Source organism: Vitis riparia, chromosome 19 (assembly GCF_004353265.1).
Source record: "Vitis riparia cultivar Riparia Gloire de Montpellier isolate 1030 chromosome 19, EGFV_Vit.rip_1.0, whole genome shotgun sequence".
Taxonomy (NCBI): Eukaryota; Viridiplantae; Streptophyta; class Magnoliopsida; order Vitales; family Vitaceae; genus Vitis; species Vitis riparia.
In genome coordinates this window covers 22,903,708-22,919,578 of record NC_048449.1, presented here as the reverse complement: position 1 = coordinate 22,919,578, position 15,871 = coordinate 22,903,708, and the positions used below count along the sequence as shown (strand labels likewise).

At 33.6% G+C, this 15,871-nt stretch overlaps 1 protein-coding gene and 1 pseudogene across 3 annotated transcripts; both read left to right on the top strand.

Moving 5' to 3' along the window:
• The first annotated feature begins 206 nt into the window (after window positions 1-206).
• On the top strand, window positions 207-3,119 carry LOC117908681 (disease resistance protein SUMM2-like). Of its 3 annotated transcripts, none has more exons than XM_034822353.1 (2): window positions 207-1,419; window positions 1,711-3,119. In XM_034822353.1, exons 1-2 carry the CDS (start codon window positions 324-326, stop codon window positions 2,919-2,921), a joined length of 2,307 nt encoding a protein of 768 aa, XP_034678244.1. In that variant the 5' UTR covers window positions 207-323; the 3' UTR covers window positions 2,922-3,119. The 3 variants fall into 3 exon arrangements, with proteins under 3 accessions (XP_034678244.1, XP_034678243.1, XP_034678242.1); XM_034822352.1 differs by having other exon boundaries at window positions 207-1,605; XM_034822351.1 differs by having other exon boundaries at window positions 207-3,119.
• A 6,838-nt stretch (window positions 3,120-9,957) lies between these two features.
• On the top strand, window positions 9,958-12,883 carry LOC117908678 (annotated as a pseudogene).
• Window positions 12,884-15,871: the final 2,988 nt, after the last annotated feature.

The following is a 15,871-nucleotide window of genomic DNA, read 5'->3' as shown; positions in this document are numbered from 1 at the left end:
GAAATTAAAAAAATAAAATAAAAACCATCACCACATTAGAAGTTCACTGTTACTTTTACCCATCCAACTCTCCATCTTGGTGTCCAAAGAAGCCTTTTGACGTGTTTCGGACCAGCCCAGCCTGTACAGCATCAAGCTATACGTATATATATATTTGTTAATTGTTTAATAGTCAGCGTATACGATGTATGCGGTATTGGGGGCTTTGTAAACAAAAACATAAAGTCGTTTTCCATCTTCATCTCTCCCACTGCAACCCATCACCTGTTTTCTCATCCATCATTAAATCTCTTTTTGGTTGAACTCCAACTCTTGTTTTCTCCATGGATGTCGCGGCGGATTGCGCTGCAAAGGGTGTTGATCACTCTCGTGATCAGCTCCCACAAAATCTCGATTCTTTGGCAAACGCAATGGAGGAACTCAAGCATGTCTATCAAGATGTGAAAGAAAGGGTGAAGCGTGAAGAGCAATTTCAGAACAAGCGTACTCGTGAAGTGGATGCCTGGCTCTGCAGTGTGGAAAACATGGAAAGGGAAGTGAACGAGTTAATGGTAAAAAGTGATATAGAAATCCAGAAGAAATGTCTCGGGTCCTGTTGTCTCACAAACTGCCGCTCCAGTTACAAGCTTGGGAAAATGATTAGAGAAAAGGTGGCTGCTGTGGCGGAACTACAGAGCAGAGCAGATCATTTGGACGAGGTGCCTGTCCCGTTGTTTCGTCCAGCGGTGTATGAGATGCCTATGGATTTGTTTGACAGGGTTTGGAGATGGCTCGAAGATGAACAAGTGGGAACTATCGGAATATATGGCATGGGGGGTGTGGGGAAAACGACTCTCTTGGCAAAAATCAACAACAGGGTCTTGAAAAGGAACAATGAATTTGATGTAGTAATTTGGATTACTGTGTCCAGACCAGGAAGGATCGAGCTGGTTCAGCAACAGATTCTGAATATATTGGATGTTCCTGATTACAAATGGAAAGATAGGAGCCAGGATGAAAAGGCTTTGGAAATATTTCAAGTCTTGAAAACAAGAAAATTTCTGCTCTTTTTAGATGATATATGGGAGCGGCTTGATCTCATGAAATTGGGGATTCCTCCTCTAAATAATCAAAATAAGTCCAAAGTAGTACTTACGACGCGCTTTCAAGACGTTTGCCACCAAATGGAAGTTCAGAAGATGGTTGACGTAAAGTGCTTGGGAGAGGAGGAAGCCTTTGCTCTGTTTCAGGCCAACGTAGGAGAAGATACTTTAAATTCCCATCCACAGATACCAAATCTTGCTAGAATTATTGCCCAAGAGTGCCGCGGTTTGCCTCTTGCCCTCGTTGCCATAGGACGAGCATTGGCCGGAAGTACAGCTCCAGAAGAATGGAAGAAGGCAGCACAAACGTTGAAGAATCCGTCATACGAGTCTCAAGGTACATTCTCAGCTTTAGAATTGAGTTATGATAGGTTGCCTAGTGATACCATCAAATCATGTTTCATCTATTGCTCTTTGTTCCCCGAGGATCGTGAAATTTGTTGTGATCAGCTGATAGAACTTTGGATTGGGGAGGGATTCTTGGATGAATTTGATCATATACATGAAGCAAGAAACCAAGGAGGTATCATTATTGAGCATTTACAGCATGCATGTCTATTGGATAATGGTAAATCTGAGAAATATGTGAGAATGCACGACCTAATTCGTGATGTGGCCTTGTGGATAGCTGGTGAGCGCGGGAGGAAGAAGAAATTTGTGGTACAAGAAGAGGTTGAATTGATTGAAGCTGACGAAGTGGCAAAATGGAAGGAGGCACAGAGGATATCATTGTGGGACTGTAGTGTGGAAGAGCTGAAAGAGTCACCATCTTTCCTCAATCTTGAGACATTGATGGTATCTTGTAAGTTGATGTCATGCCCAAGTGGACTCTTTGGGTACATGCCTATCATAAGAGTTCTGGACTTGTCCAAAAATTTTGGATTAATTGAGTTACCAGTGGAGATTGATAGTTTAGCAAGCTTGCAGTATCTTAATTTGTCCTACACACAGATAGTAAAGCTACCAATCCAGCTCGAGAAACTGTCAAAACTAAGGTGTTTGATATTGGATGAGATGGATCTGCTTCAAATAATTCCTCGTCAACTGATATCAAAGCTTTCATCATTGCAGCTGTTTAGTATTTTCAATTCCATGGTTGCCCATGGAGATTGTAAAGCCCTATTGAAGGAGTTAGAGTGTTTGGAGCATTTGAATGAGATCTCCATCCGTCTAAAACGTGCTCTCCCCACCCAAACATTATTCAATTCCCACAAGTTGAGAAGGAACATAAGACGGCTAAGCCTGCAAGACTGCGCCGGCATGAGCTTTGTCCTACTGTCCCCTCATCTACAGATGCTTGAAATCTATTCATGTTCTGAACTGAGGTTTGTGAAAATCTCTGCAGAAAAGGAAGGCCCATCTGATATGGTCCATCCAAATTTCCCAAGCCACCAATATTTCTGCAAGCTTCGTGAAGTAGAGATAGTTTTTTGTCCAAGATTGTTGAACTTGACATGGCTTGCTCACGCTCAAAACCTTCTGTCCCTGGTTGTTAGAAACTGTGAGTCTCTTGAAGAAGTGATAGGAGAAGGTGGTGGAGTAGCAGAAATTGAACAAGATTTGGTGGTCGTATTCTCAGGACTCAAAACTCTCCATTTGTGGAGTCTACCAAAGCTAAAGAGTATACATGGAAGACCCCTGCCATTTCCTTCCTTGAGGGAGTTTAATGTGAGATTCTGTCCAAGTCTTAGGAAGCTGCCATTTGATTCTGATACGTGGGCTAGTAAAAATCTATTGAAAATCAAGGGAGAAGAAGAATGGTGGGATGGACTCGAGTGGGAGGATAAAAACAGTGCTAAGCTCTCTCTCTCTCCATGTTTCGTGCCTGTGAGGTGGTGATGATGGACTGGTGGTGGGATCAATCTGTTTTCTTCCTTCAGTGTTCAGGGTGTTCTTCCTTCCTTTCTTTCTTCTTTCTATAATTTATAATATGTAATATATCTGTTGTACATTTCTTGCCCGGATACAGGCAATTAAATTGTCTATAGTCTAGGCTATTTATGATTATATTCACAAAAGTTTGTTTTTGTAACGAAATAATGAGAGTAGGCAATAAGAAAAATAGAATAAGAACATACAAATTTATGTGGAAAACCCTAAATGGGAAAAGCCATGGGTAGAGAAGAAGGAGATCGACCCTTAAAAAAAGCTCATAATTTTAGTTTCACCACATGTCGTATCGCGAGCTTTTCAGATTGGACAAAATAAAATTCAAGTCACCAAATTCTAATAGTTTTCATAAAGTAATTTCAACATTCTTTTAATTATTATACATCCTTTCATTTAAATGATTTTTTCTTTAGGCTGCTTTTAAGGATTCTCCTCACTCCATTTTATTTTCAGTTTGTTAAAACAAGTTAAGGGTGCGTTTGACAATGATTTTGAAAAGTGTTTCTAGTATTTCTAATACTTGAAAAATAAAAATTTTCAAGTGTTAGAAAGACTAAAAACATTTCCCATAATCACTGTCAAACACTCTTAGCTATTTTGTTCGTCGACAATTTTGGCTTTAAGTTTTTTATTTAGTGAGGGTTTCATAAAAATTATTTATTTGGTAGGGATTTGATATAGTATACCAACGGTTGGCTTCAATTTGATGAAACTTTGTAACTGTTAACCATTTTTCTTTGCGTTTCAAGAATCAGGACTATTAGATTGTCGAGAAAGCGAAGAAAAGTGTTAATTTACAGAAAAAGTTAGTTTCAAATCCAAATAGATGTGCTGAGTTTTGGGTATACCCTTCACTATTAAGGAACCATAATGGAAGGGTTGGAATCCCATTTTCCCTCAAGTTGTGGGTTGTTTGGTAGCCTAGAAAATAGAGAAAAGTATTGGTTTCTAAGTGTTAAAGGAAGGGATGGAATCCCATTTTCCCTCATGTTGTGAGTTGTTTGGTAGTCTAGAAAATAGATAAAAGTATTGGGTTCTAAGTGTTAAGTAAGTTTGCACTTGCCGGGATTGTATGAAATTATTCTCTTATATATAATGTTACACAATAACGAGAATAGTATGTGTTTTAGGTAAAAAATCTTAGACGGGAAAAACTAGAGGTAAAGAAGAAAAAAATCCACTATATCAAAAGATTGATATAAAAGGAAAGAGTTGCGAGCAGTTACAACATTATAACCCTAAAACTGTGCATCATCATCATCACACACACTTGTGTATATATATATATATATATATATATATATATATATATATACTGTCACGCCCCAAGACCCACTCCAAGGGCGTGATGGTCATTTCACACTTCAAACCCGAAGGCTTACAGTGTAACTTGACCCAAACACTTATCTTGTAATCGGAAGTTACCAATTACCAAGTACTTGTTCAGAGTAGCGGAACCAATCTAAAATCCTCAAAATTCAATTTCAAAACTAAAAACATCCACTATCCAAAATCCATTGTCCAAATATTTGCAAACTTAAACAATTCAAGTACTAGAACAAATTTCAAAATCTCCAAAACTCAACTTTGATCTAACATAAAATTTGAAGGATCAATATCCAAATAACTTCCAAATACCAAAAGATCCAAATAAACACAACTAACAATTAAACAAAATCTAATATAAAATCCTAAGTCAAATTCTAATGATGACTATTCCTCAGCCTAGCCATCACTCCTCACCCGAACTAAGAGTACCTGAAAAATTTTCAACAATTGGGAATGAGCTCACAGCCCAATAAGGAATATTAATGCAATTCATGGATCAAATATTTTCATTTCAAATAGGAGATATCATTTTTTTTTTTCTCACCAAATATCAGAGTTTCAAAAATACTAATATATTCAAAATTCAACCAACCATTTTCATATCAAATTCAAACACTTTCATATAAGATTCAATCAAATCCATTCAATTTTCATTACTCTGGTTATCAAATATCAAATGCCCAATTAGGTGGGACTTTTCAAATGGGTGGCTAGCCTCAAATTGTTCCTGGTGGAAGGAACCAAACACTACTAGTACTAGTAACCTCTAACCAAACCCCTAGAGGCTGGGGTCCAAATCAATTACATTCCCACCATGAAATGTAAAGGTCAACTATTATATCCCGTTGACAGGGTCAAATAGTCAACTATTATATCCCGTTGACAAGGGCCAAATAAACCAGAGTGATGTTTTTGTTCAAGTATTCAAATTTACACAACATAATATCTCCATATTTTGTGTCATAAATAAAACAAAATATTCCAACATAATATTTAGTGCAAAACAGTTTGATCCATGCATGGTAACAAAATATCATTTTCTTTTCCACAATTCAAAATAACATATAAAATAATTTAATTTTATAAATATTGCATTAACTTCCCTTACCTCAAAATATGCAAAGACCTTGGAGGAAAAATAACCCTGAAAAGTCTACTCCTCACCTAACACAATAAAAAGACCACTATTACTATTTACCTCAAAATATAAATCTGATAATCCTAAAAATTTCTAAATGTTAAGATTAATATTTCTGATTAACAAAGTAATAATTTAATTACTCTATTCCTTATTTAATTAAAATTAATAAATTCTCAATTTGTTTCTAATAACACATTACTAATTTAATTAAATTACAATTTTATTTCATTATAAAATTCTATATATATAATATATATATATTTTGCTAAATCTCTCATTCTATTTATTACAAAAAAAAGACCATTATTACTATTATCTTATTTATTAATCTAAAACTAAATATTATTATTATTATTATTTTTTAATTAACCAATTCAAAAGCCACTCATGTCTCGGGTACACCAAACCAAAAAAAGCAAGTTTTTTTTTTTTTCAAACATAAACTTTATCCATTATTATCAATATAATAATATATATATATATATTAACTAGACACCATCCATCCCTCCATCTGTACACACACCCACACCCCATATATATATATATATATATATTATTTTTTTTTGTCATTCTCCAATTCCAGTGTGCACACGCGTCCTCCCTCTTTTTCTTTTTTTTTTAATTCTTAAGCCATTCTCCAATTCCACAGCGTGCACACGCGTCTTCCGATTTTTTTTTTCCCTAAAAGCTTTCCAATTTCCAACAATAAATCAAAATCTTAAAATTTCACTATTTTGATATTAAAACGAAATAAAAATAATAATAATAATAAACTAACCCTAATCTGAATCGAAATCTTCACATGAATCTTTTTTTTTTTTTTAATAAAAAAAAAACTTAAGATCTCCCCAATTCCAATAATAAATCAAAATCTTAAATTTTTACTATTTGATATTAAAACGAATTTAAAAAAAATAATCTAACCCTAATATAGATTTGGAGTTTTCCAAAAAAAATATATCTAATGTGTTTGAAATTAATCAATGAATCTAAAATATTAAACTAGGGGTTATAATCTTACCTATAGAGATCTGTTCTTCAACCCTGAAATCTGACTCCAACCTACGTTCTGTGGAATTCTGCGAACAGGAACTCTATTCAGAAAAGAAAGGAAAGAATAAAATTTCTAATTTATACCTAGGGTATTTATTCGTAAAATTACCCTTTTACCCCTCTTCCTTTTTATTAAATTAATTAATTAACTAATTTAATTATTATTAGTAATTTCCTAAATTACCTTTAAAAGAAAATGCTTGGGCGTTACATATATATATATATATATACACAAGAGTAATTAATAAAGCAGGTCTAGGCTCAATTCCTCCGCTACCACCACACCCTCCCAAAAAATATCATAATTATAATTTCATCATATATATCGTACCGCAAACTTTTCAGGTCGGACCAAATATAATTCGAATCAACAAACTCTAACATGTAATGTTAGTGGGTTGTCTATGCCTTTTAACCCAACATGGGTGAACCTTCCAGCAGGTTTTGCAACAAGAACACATCCTAAAGACTCAATTAGCTCTTAACTGATAGGACAAGTAGAAATGAAAATAAAATGCTTTGTTTTTCAATTTTATCAAACATTTTTTAAATTCGGGGATTTTTTAAGAAGTTGTGATGATTCCCGATTATTTTTATACAATATTATTCCATGTTATCTTTTAAACAAAACAGGTCCCAACGCCATCAGAAAATGTTCCCTTTGGCTCTCAATAGGTTTGAGAAATATACTAATAGTAATAGCTATCGCTATAGCTATCAAATGTATAATAATTTGGAGAGACAGAGAGATAAAATATTGACAAGTGGTGGGGCAAATTTTTTTATTCGACCATGCATATGCACCAGGAGGAGCCACGATGAGGTCAAGCACAAAGCAATTACATGTGAACATTTCCTTTGAACAAACAAAAAAGGTTCAAATTTTATAATCAAATTTATAACTTATAAATTGACAATTTTATAAGTAAGGTATGCAACATTATTTTTAAAAGGTTGGAACAGCTGGCCATGTTTATGTTCATTAAAATATTGACAACTGGAAGTATAGGTTATTTTTTGAAAGATAATGTTTTAAAAGGTTGGAACAGCTAGCCATGTTTATGGTTCATTAAAATATTGACAACTGGTTGGGCAAACCATGAGGAACCATGATAAGATCAACAGGTACAATGCATTTGCATGTCCCAACTCCCATTGAATAAACAAAAAGGGTTTCAAATTAATTTTATGATCAAAATTTATGACTCCCATGAAATTTTACATATTCAATTTAAGTTTGAACAATTGCATTTAGTGCACCATTTAAATTTTGTAAAAAGCTCTTTCAGATCATAGAAAATTATTCAAGTACTGTTTTGGTAGTGTAGAAACTTTTTTTTAAAAAAATTAAGAATGTGTTTATCATTGTTTCTATTGAAGTATTTTTAGTGAAAGTATTTAATTTTAAAATGTTTTAAAGAAAATTAGGGTTTGTTTGACAACTGTTTTTAAGAACAGTTTTTTGTTTTTTTGAAAAAAAAAAAAAAAAAACCAAAAAACACATTTGACAATCAAAATACTATTTTTATTTTCTATTTTTAAAAACAGAAAATGTAGTTTTTTTAGATAACATCTTTTAGTTGTTTTTGATTATTTTCACTTATTTTTTAGAGTTGTTTTAAAAAATAATTATACCAACATATATAATGATTACAAGTAAAAATCCAGACATAAAAATTACTTGAAAAGTATTAAAAATAAGTTAAAAATTTTTTAGGTTCCAAATATATTTTTATTTTACAAAACATTAGATAATAGTTTTTAGAAACTGTTCTTAAAAATTATTTTTCAAAATTGTTTTAACAAATAGTTGCCAAACAAGTTCTTACTTATTAAAAGTCTCTTTAAAAAACACTAAGTGTATGTCTAGGAGTTTTTCTAATCGAAGTATTTTTAGTTGAAATGTTTTCTTTTGAAGAGTTTTTAGGAAAATCATCAATTAATATTTCTCCAGAAAATACTATAAGTGATTCTTTTAGATTTTGAAAGTGTTTCATAAATTTTGTTAAACACCTAATTTAAAAAAAAAAACATTTTTTAAGGTTAAAAACATTTCCTAAAATTACTGCCAAATGAAAGTGATTTTCCAACACTATAATTGATTTTTAAAAGTGTTTTATAAATTATGTCAACCATCTAACTTTTATTTTTTAAAATTTAAAACACTTTTTAAAATTATTATCAAATGGAATCTAATATGATAACATATACACCAACTTTTCACGAATAAAATAATTTCACAATATTAAGCAAAATTATTCACCCATGAAAAAAATTAATAGGACATAGTTAATAAGTTATGGTTGTAGTTTGCTTATTCTTAATTCTTAGAAAAATTGAGTGAGAAAGAAAATAAAAAAGAAAATGATAAGAAAAGAAAATGTGAAAGAAAATAAAAATAGATATAAAGTTAATAAATTATTTTTATATATCATAAGATTAAATAACTTAAAATATATAAAATTTTAATTAATTATATTTTATTTTTTTCATATGTTTTATAAATAAATCAAACATGATAAAATAATTTTTTTTCTTAACATATTTTTATTTTCTTAGTACTTTCCAAGAATTAAATATAATTTTAGGTTATGTTTGGTTCCTGAAAAATAATAAGAAAAAAAAACTATTAAGAAAAATGATTTTCTTATATTTGGTTGTAATATGAAAAATATTAAAGAAAATTAAATATAATTAACATAAGTTATAATCTTATATATTTTAAAATTATATAGAACTCGTTTGGTAGTAATTTTAGGAAACGTTTCTAATATTTTTAATACTTGAAAATTTTTATAATTCAAGTGCTAAAAAATTTAAAAACATTTTTTAAAATCAATTCCAAATGCATTCTTAATCTTTATATCTAACAACTAAAATAAGTAAAAGAAATTTGAAATAGTATATAAAAACAATTTTTTAATTTTTTAATTTATTTTACTTTTTCTTTTCTTCTATTTTTCCTCCTCATTTTTTTTTCCTTATATCTTACTTGAAATTTCTCGAGGATCAAACACAACTTTAAGATTTATAAGAGATTAATTTCAATCGTTAATGTATGAAAAAATTTATGCTAATGTATTTCTTGTTTATTCCTAACAAGCGGACATTAAATTAGATCAATCTCTACATCATTTTTAAACCTATGGTTATTTTATGTATTATTTATTATTATTTCATAGTGAACATGTCCCTTGGTCAAGTAAAGGCTATATAGCCTAAGACATAGTTTAAGAGTCTGTTTGTTATAAACAGCAGAAAAGATTCTACAATAAAAACATGCTTTTGAAAAAAGAAAAAAAAAAATCAGGTATTGAAGAAAATTTTAGAAAATACTTTCAAAAAATTACGAAGTAAAAAACGGAGAGTGGACTGTCACACTGCCAAATGCCTGTTAAGTCTTTGCAATTTTGAATAAATAAATAATCATTAGACCAGTATTCATCTTTACCTCTCCCACTGCAACCGTCTCCAGTTTTCAGATCCTCAACTTTTCTTCGCTTGAATTCCAGTATTCATCTTTATCTCTCCCACTGCAACCCGTCCCCAGTTCCCAGTTTTCAGATCCTCATCTTTTCTTTGCTTGAATTCCAGTATTCATCTTTACCTCTCCCACTGCAACCCGTCTCCAGTCCCTAGTTTTCAGATCCACATCTTTTCTTTGCTTGAATTCCAACTCTTGTTTCCATGGACTTTGTGAGTCCAATCCTGAAAATCGTCAACTGCTTATGGGATTCCTGTGATAAGCGTGCTGTTTACATCCGTCAACTCCCGGAAAATCTCAAGTCTTTGAGAGATGAAATGGAGGAACTTAAGAATGTGTATAAAGATGTGAAGAAAAGGGTGGAAGATGAACAGAAACTTCAGAAGGAGATCAAACATGTAGTGACTGGCTGGATCCGCAGCGTAGAATCCATGGAAGGAGAAGTGAACGAAATGTTGACAAAAGGAGAAGAAGAAATGTCTCGGAACCTGTTGCACTTGTTGCACCTGTTGCCCCAGAAACTGTCGCGCCAGCTACGAGCTTGGAAAGATGGTACCTAAAAAGATTAATGCTGTGTCTCAATTGTGCAGTAAGGCAAATAATTTCCAAGAGGTGGCTGCCCCTTTGCCTACACCTCCGGCTATCGAGGTGGTCGCTGCCCCTTCGCCTACACTTCCAGTGATCGAGCTGCCTTTGGACAACACGGTGGGCTTGGATTCCTTGTCTGAGGAGGTATGGAGATGTCTGCAAGATGACAAGGTGAGAACTATTGGATTATACGGGATGGGGGGTGTGGGGAAAACAACCCTCTTGAAAAGAATCAATAATGAATTCCTCGAAACCAGCTTTGAATTTGATAAAGTGATTTGGGTTGTTGTGTCTAAACCGGCAAGTGTGGAAAAAATCCAAGAAATGGTTCTCCGTCAGTGTGACGCTCCTGATAACAGATGGAAAGGTAGGAGTGAGGATGAAAAGGCTAAGGAAATATACAATATCTTGAAAACAAGGAAATTTATACTCTTGTTAGATGACATATGGGAGCAGCTAAATCTCTTAAAAATCGGGTTTCCTCTGAATGATCAAAATATGTCCAAAGTAATATTTACAACGCGATTTTTGAATGTGTGTGAAGCTATGGGAGCTGAGAGCATTAAAGTGGAGTGCTTGAAATTCAAGGACGCCTTCGCTTTATTTCAAAGCAATGTGGGAGAAGCCACCTTCAATTCTCATCCAAGGATACCCAAGCTCGCAAAGATTGTCGTTGAAGAATGTAAAGGTCTGCCGCTTGCCCTCATGATTGCTGGAGGAGCAATGAAAGGAAAGAAAACTCCCCAAGAATGGCAGAAAAATATAGAACTGTTGCAGAGCTATCCATCAAAAGTTCCAGGTATGGAGAATGATTTGTTTCGAGTTTTAGCATTGAGTTATGACAACTTGAGCAAAGCCAACGTCAAATCATGTTTCCTATATTGCTCCATGTTCCCGGAAGATTGGGAAATTTCTTGCAAGCAGCTCATAGAACTATGGATAGGGGAGGGGTTTCTCGATGAATGGCATCACATACATGATGCACGTACTAATGGAGAGGAAATTATTGAACAGCTAAATGCTTCATGTCTGTTGGAGAGTGGTCAATCCGAAAAGCATGTAAAAATGCATGATGTGATTCGGGACATGGCTTTGTGGTTGGCTTGTGAAAATGGGGAGAAGAAGAACAAATGCGTGATAAAAGAGCGTGGAAGATGGATTGAAGGTCACGAAATTGCAGAGTGGAAGGAGACCCAAAGAATGTCGTTGTGGGATAATAGTATTGAAGATTCCACTGAACCACCGGATTTTCGAAATCTCGAGACTTTGCTTGCATCAGGTGAGTCAATGAAGTCATTTCCAAGCCAATTCTTCAGACACATGTCTGTCATAAGAGTTCTGGACTTGTCAAATTCTGAATTGATGGTGTTACCTGCAGAGATTGGTAACCTAAAAACTCTGCATTATCTTAATTTGTCAAAAACAGAAATAGAGAGTCTCCCAATGAAGCTCAAAAATTTGACAAAACTAAGGTGCTTGATATTGGATGATATGGAAAAACTTGAAACAATTCCATCTCAATTGATATCAAGCCTTTCATCTTTGCAGTTGTTCAGTCTTTATGCTTCCATAGGTTGCAATGGAGACTGGGGATTCCTCTTAGAGGAGCTAGCGTGCTTGAAACATGTGAGTGACATATCTATCCCTCTAAGAAGTGTCCTTCACACCCAAAAGTCAGTCGACTCCCACAAGTTAGGAAGGAGCATAAGAAGGCTAAGCCTACAAGACTGCACTGGCATGACCACAATGGAACTATCCCCTTACCTACAGATTCTTCAAATATGGAGATGTTTTGATTTGGAAGATGTGAAAATCAATCTGGGAAGGGGACAAGAATTCTCCAAACTTTCCGAAGTGGAGATAATTAGGTGTCCAAAATTGCTGCACTTGACATGTCTTGCTTTTGCTCCAAACCTTTTGTCTCTCCGTGTGGAATACTGCGAGTCAATGCAAGAAGTGATCACAGAAGATGAAGAGATTGGAATTTCAGAAGTTGAACAATGTTCAGATGCCTTCTCAGTACTCACAACTCTCAGTTTATCTTATTTATCAAATCTAAGGAGTATATGTGGAGGAGCTCTGTCATTTCCTTCCCTAAGAGAGATCACTGTGAAACACTGTCCAAGGCTAAGGAAGCTGACATTTGATTCCAACACCAACTGTTTGCGTAAAATCGAGGGAGAACAACACTGGTGGGATGGGTTGGATTGGGAAGATCAAACCATTAAGCAGAAACTTACTCAATATTTTGTGCCTAAATGAAGGTGATGATACATTGGGGGCGGCTCACCCAGTTCGTCTCTTTTTCCTTTCATCTCTGGGTAATTTCGCTTTCCTTTCTTTCTCTCTTCTCTCCCTTTTTTTTCTTTATATCTTTTTAATTTAGGTGAGTAAACTAACTGAGATGTAATTTGGTTCTTTTCATTTTTGCAGGTTTTTTTCTTTTCATTAGAAAATGGTTCAGAAAAACGTTTCAAGAATCTCAAATTATGGATGTGGAACATGAATTATGGAGTTGCTTGTTTTGGTCATGTATTGCTTATCCAAAATTGTAGACTACATATATGTCTTTGATTGAGCTTGTTGTGCTTTTCATGTAATTTTTTATTTATTTCTTTTGTAACTTTAAAGTGAATGACAAGTGGTATTATATTAAGATTGTTTGCTAATATTTGTATTCTAAGTGTTTTCTTTGTATTCTAAGTGTTTTTAAGAGAATTATTTATGAAATATTTTTTCAAAAATTATTATAAATGATTTTTTTATTAATATTAAAAGAACCAAAAATGATTTTAAAACTTTTTAAAATTAGTTTTTAAATTTTATTAAATATTTGATTTTTCTTTAAAAACATTTTTTTTTTTTTTTTTTAATGTTGGAAGTGTTTTCTAAAATAACTATCTATCGGACTATAAAATAACTATCTACCTAAACGTAAGTGAATGAAAGGTAAACAAACTAAGAGTTCTCACAAAGGGTTAAGGAGATAAGAACCACTAAACCTTTAGACTTGCTTCATATGGATCTTATGGGTCCAATGCGAACTAAAAGCAAAGGTGCAAGAGATATGTCCTTGTGGTTGTAGATGATTTTTCGAGATACTCTTTTGTGAGTTTTCTAAAGGAGAAATTAGAGGCCATAGAGCATTTAAAGTCTTTATTCAATAGAATACAAGTAGAAATAGGTCATCCAATTGTAAGGATTAGGAGTGATAGGGGGAGAGAGTTTGATAATGTGGATGTTGACTGACATCTTTTGCGAGTCTAAAGGAATTAAACATGAATTTTCAACCCCTAAAACTCCTCAGCAGAATGTAGTAGCTGAAAGAAAAAATAGAATGTTACAAGAAATGGCTAGGGTGATGATTTACATACATAATACCCTTATGTAATTTTGGGCAGAAGCTATTAATACAACATGTTGTATTACCAATAGGATTTTTCTTAGGCTTGGAACAAAGAAGACATCTTATGAATTGTGGATTGGGAGAAAATATAATCTTAAATATTTTTGGAGCTTTGGCATTAGTGCTATATACTCAGGGATGGGGAGAACCTTGGGAAGTTTGATACTAAATCTGATGTAGGTATCTTCCTAAACTATTCTACTTCTAATAAAGCCTATAGGGTTTGTAATCAAAATTCATAGATTATCCAGGAGTCTTCTAATGTGGTTAGAAATGATACTGAGTATGACAAAGATATAATTGAGAATCAAATTTTAACCCATGAATCAATTGGGGATAACCCTTAAGACTTGGAAATCACAAAAGAAAACCTTAACAATACCCCTGAAAGAGACATTGACCCTAACAATGATGAACCTATACCTCTAGATGACATTCCTGAAGAAACAAGGAATAAGCATAGACCCATAATACCCAAGAACCACCTAATCTCAAATGTCATAGGAAATGTTAATGAACAAATGGTTACTAGGAGACAATCAAGATCAAATAAAGTGAGTCTTGTTTTCCATGCCTCCCAATTTGAGACAAAGAATGTGGAAGAAGCTTTAAGAGATGAATCTTAGACTACCACACTCTAAGAAGAGTTAAATCAATTCACTAGGAGTGATGTGTGGTATTTAGTCTCTAGGCCTAAAGATAAACATGTCATAGATACAAAATGGATCTTCAAGAATAAGCAAGATGAAAATGAGGTCATTGTGAGAAACAAAGCAAAGTTGGTTGCCCAATGATACTCATAGATAGAGGGCATTGATTATGAAGAGACATTTGTACTCGTAGCTAGATTAGAATCAATTAGGATACTTTTGGCAACAGCATGCTTCATGAGGATAAAGCTTTACCAAATGGATCTCAAGAGTGCGTTTCTAAATGGAATTCTGAGTGAAGAGGTTTATGTTAAGCAACCTAAGGGATTCGAGGATCCAAAATTCCCCAATTATGTCTATAGGTTAAAGAAAGCTCTTTATGGATTAAAGCAAGCCGCTAGAGCTTGGTATGAGAGGTTCATGACCTATCTTTTGGAGAAAAAGTTTAAGAGAAGGGGAGTTGATAGAACCTTGTTTGTTAACAGGTCCAATGATGAGTTGTTAGTGGATCAAATTTATGTTGATGATATAGTTTTTGGAGCTACCTCTAGTGACCTTGCTCTTAGTTTTTTCGAAGAGATGAAGGTTGAATTCGAGATGAGCATGGTAGGTGAACTAACCTTCTTCCTAGGATTGCAAATTAGACAACTAAAATGGAATCTTTCTTTCTTAATGCAAGTATGCTAGGGAGTTAGTTAAGAAATCTGGTCTACAATCCTTTAAACATTCTAGGACACCTATGAGAACTACCACTAAGCTTAGCAAGGATGCATTTGGTAAAGATGTTGAGTAAAAGCTTTATAGAAATATGATAGGAAGCTTACTATACCTCACAACGAGTTATCTTGACATATCTTTTAGTGTTGGAGCGTGTACTAGGTACCAATCAAACCCTAAGGAGTCACACTTAACAACTATTAAACGAATTATTTGATATATAAATGGGACTCCTGATTATGGTTTGTGGTATCTCTATGATTCTTCTCTCATGATTGTTGGATATTCCAATGTTGACTAGGCCGGAAATGTTGAGGATAGAAAAAGCACATTTGGTGCTTGTTTTTTTATTGGTGATTGTCTTGTGACTTGGCTTAGAAAGAAACAAAACTCTATATCCTTATCTATTGTCGCAGTTAAATATATTGTTGTTGATAGCTACTGTATGCAACTCCTGTGGATGAAGCAAATGCTAAAAGACTGTGGAATTGAGCAAGGGAGCATAAATTTACACTATGACAACTCTAGTGC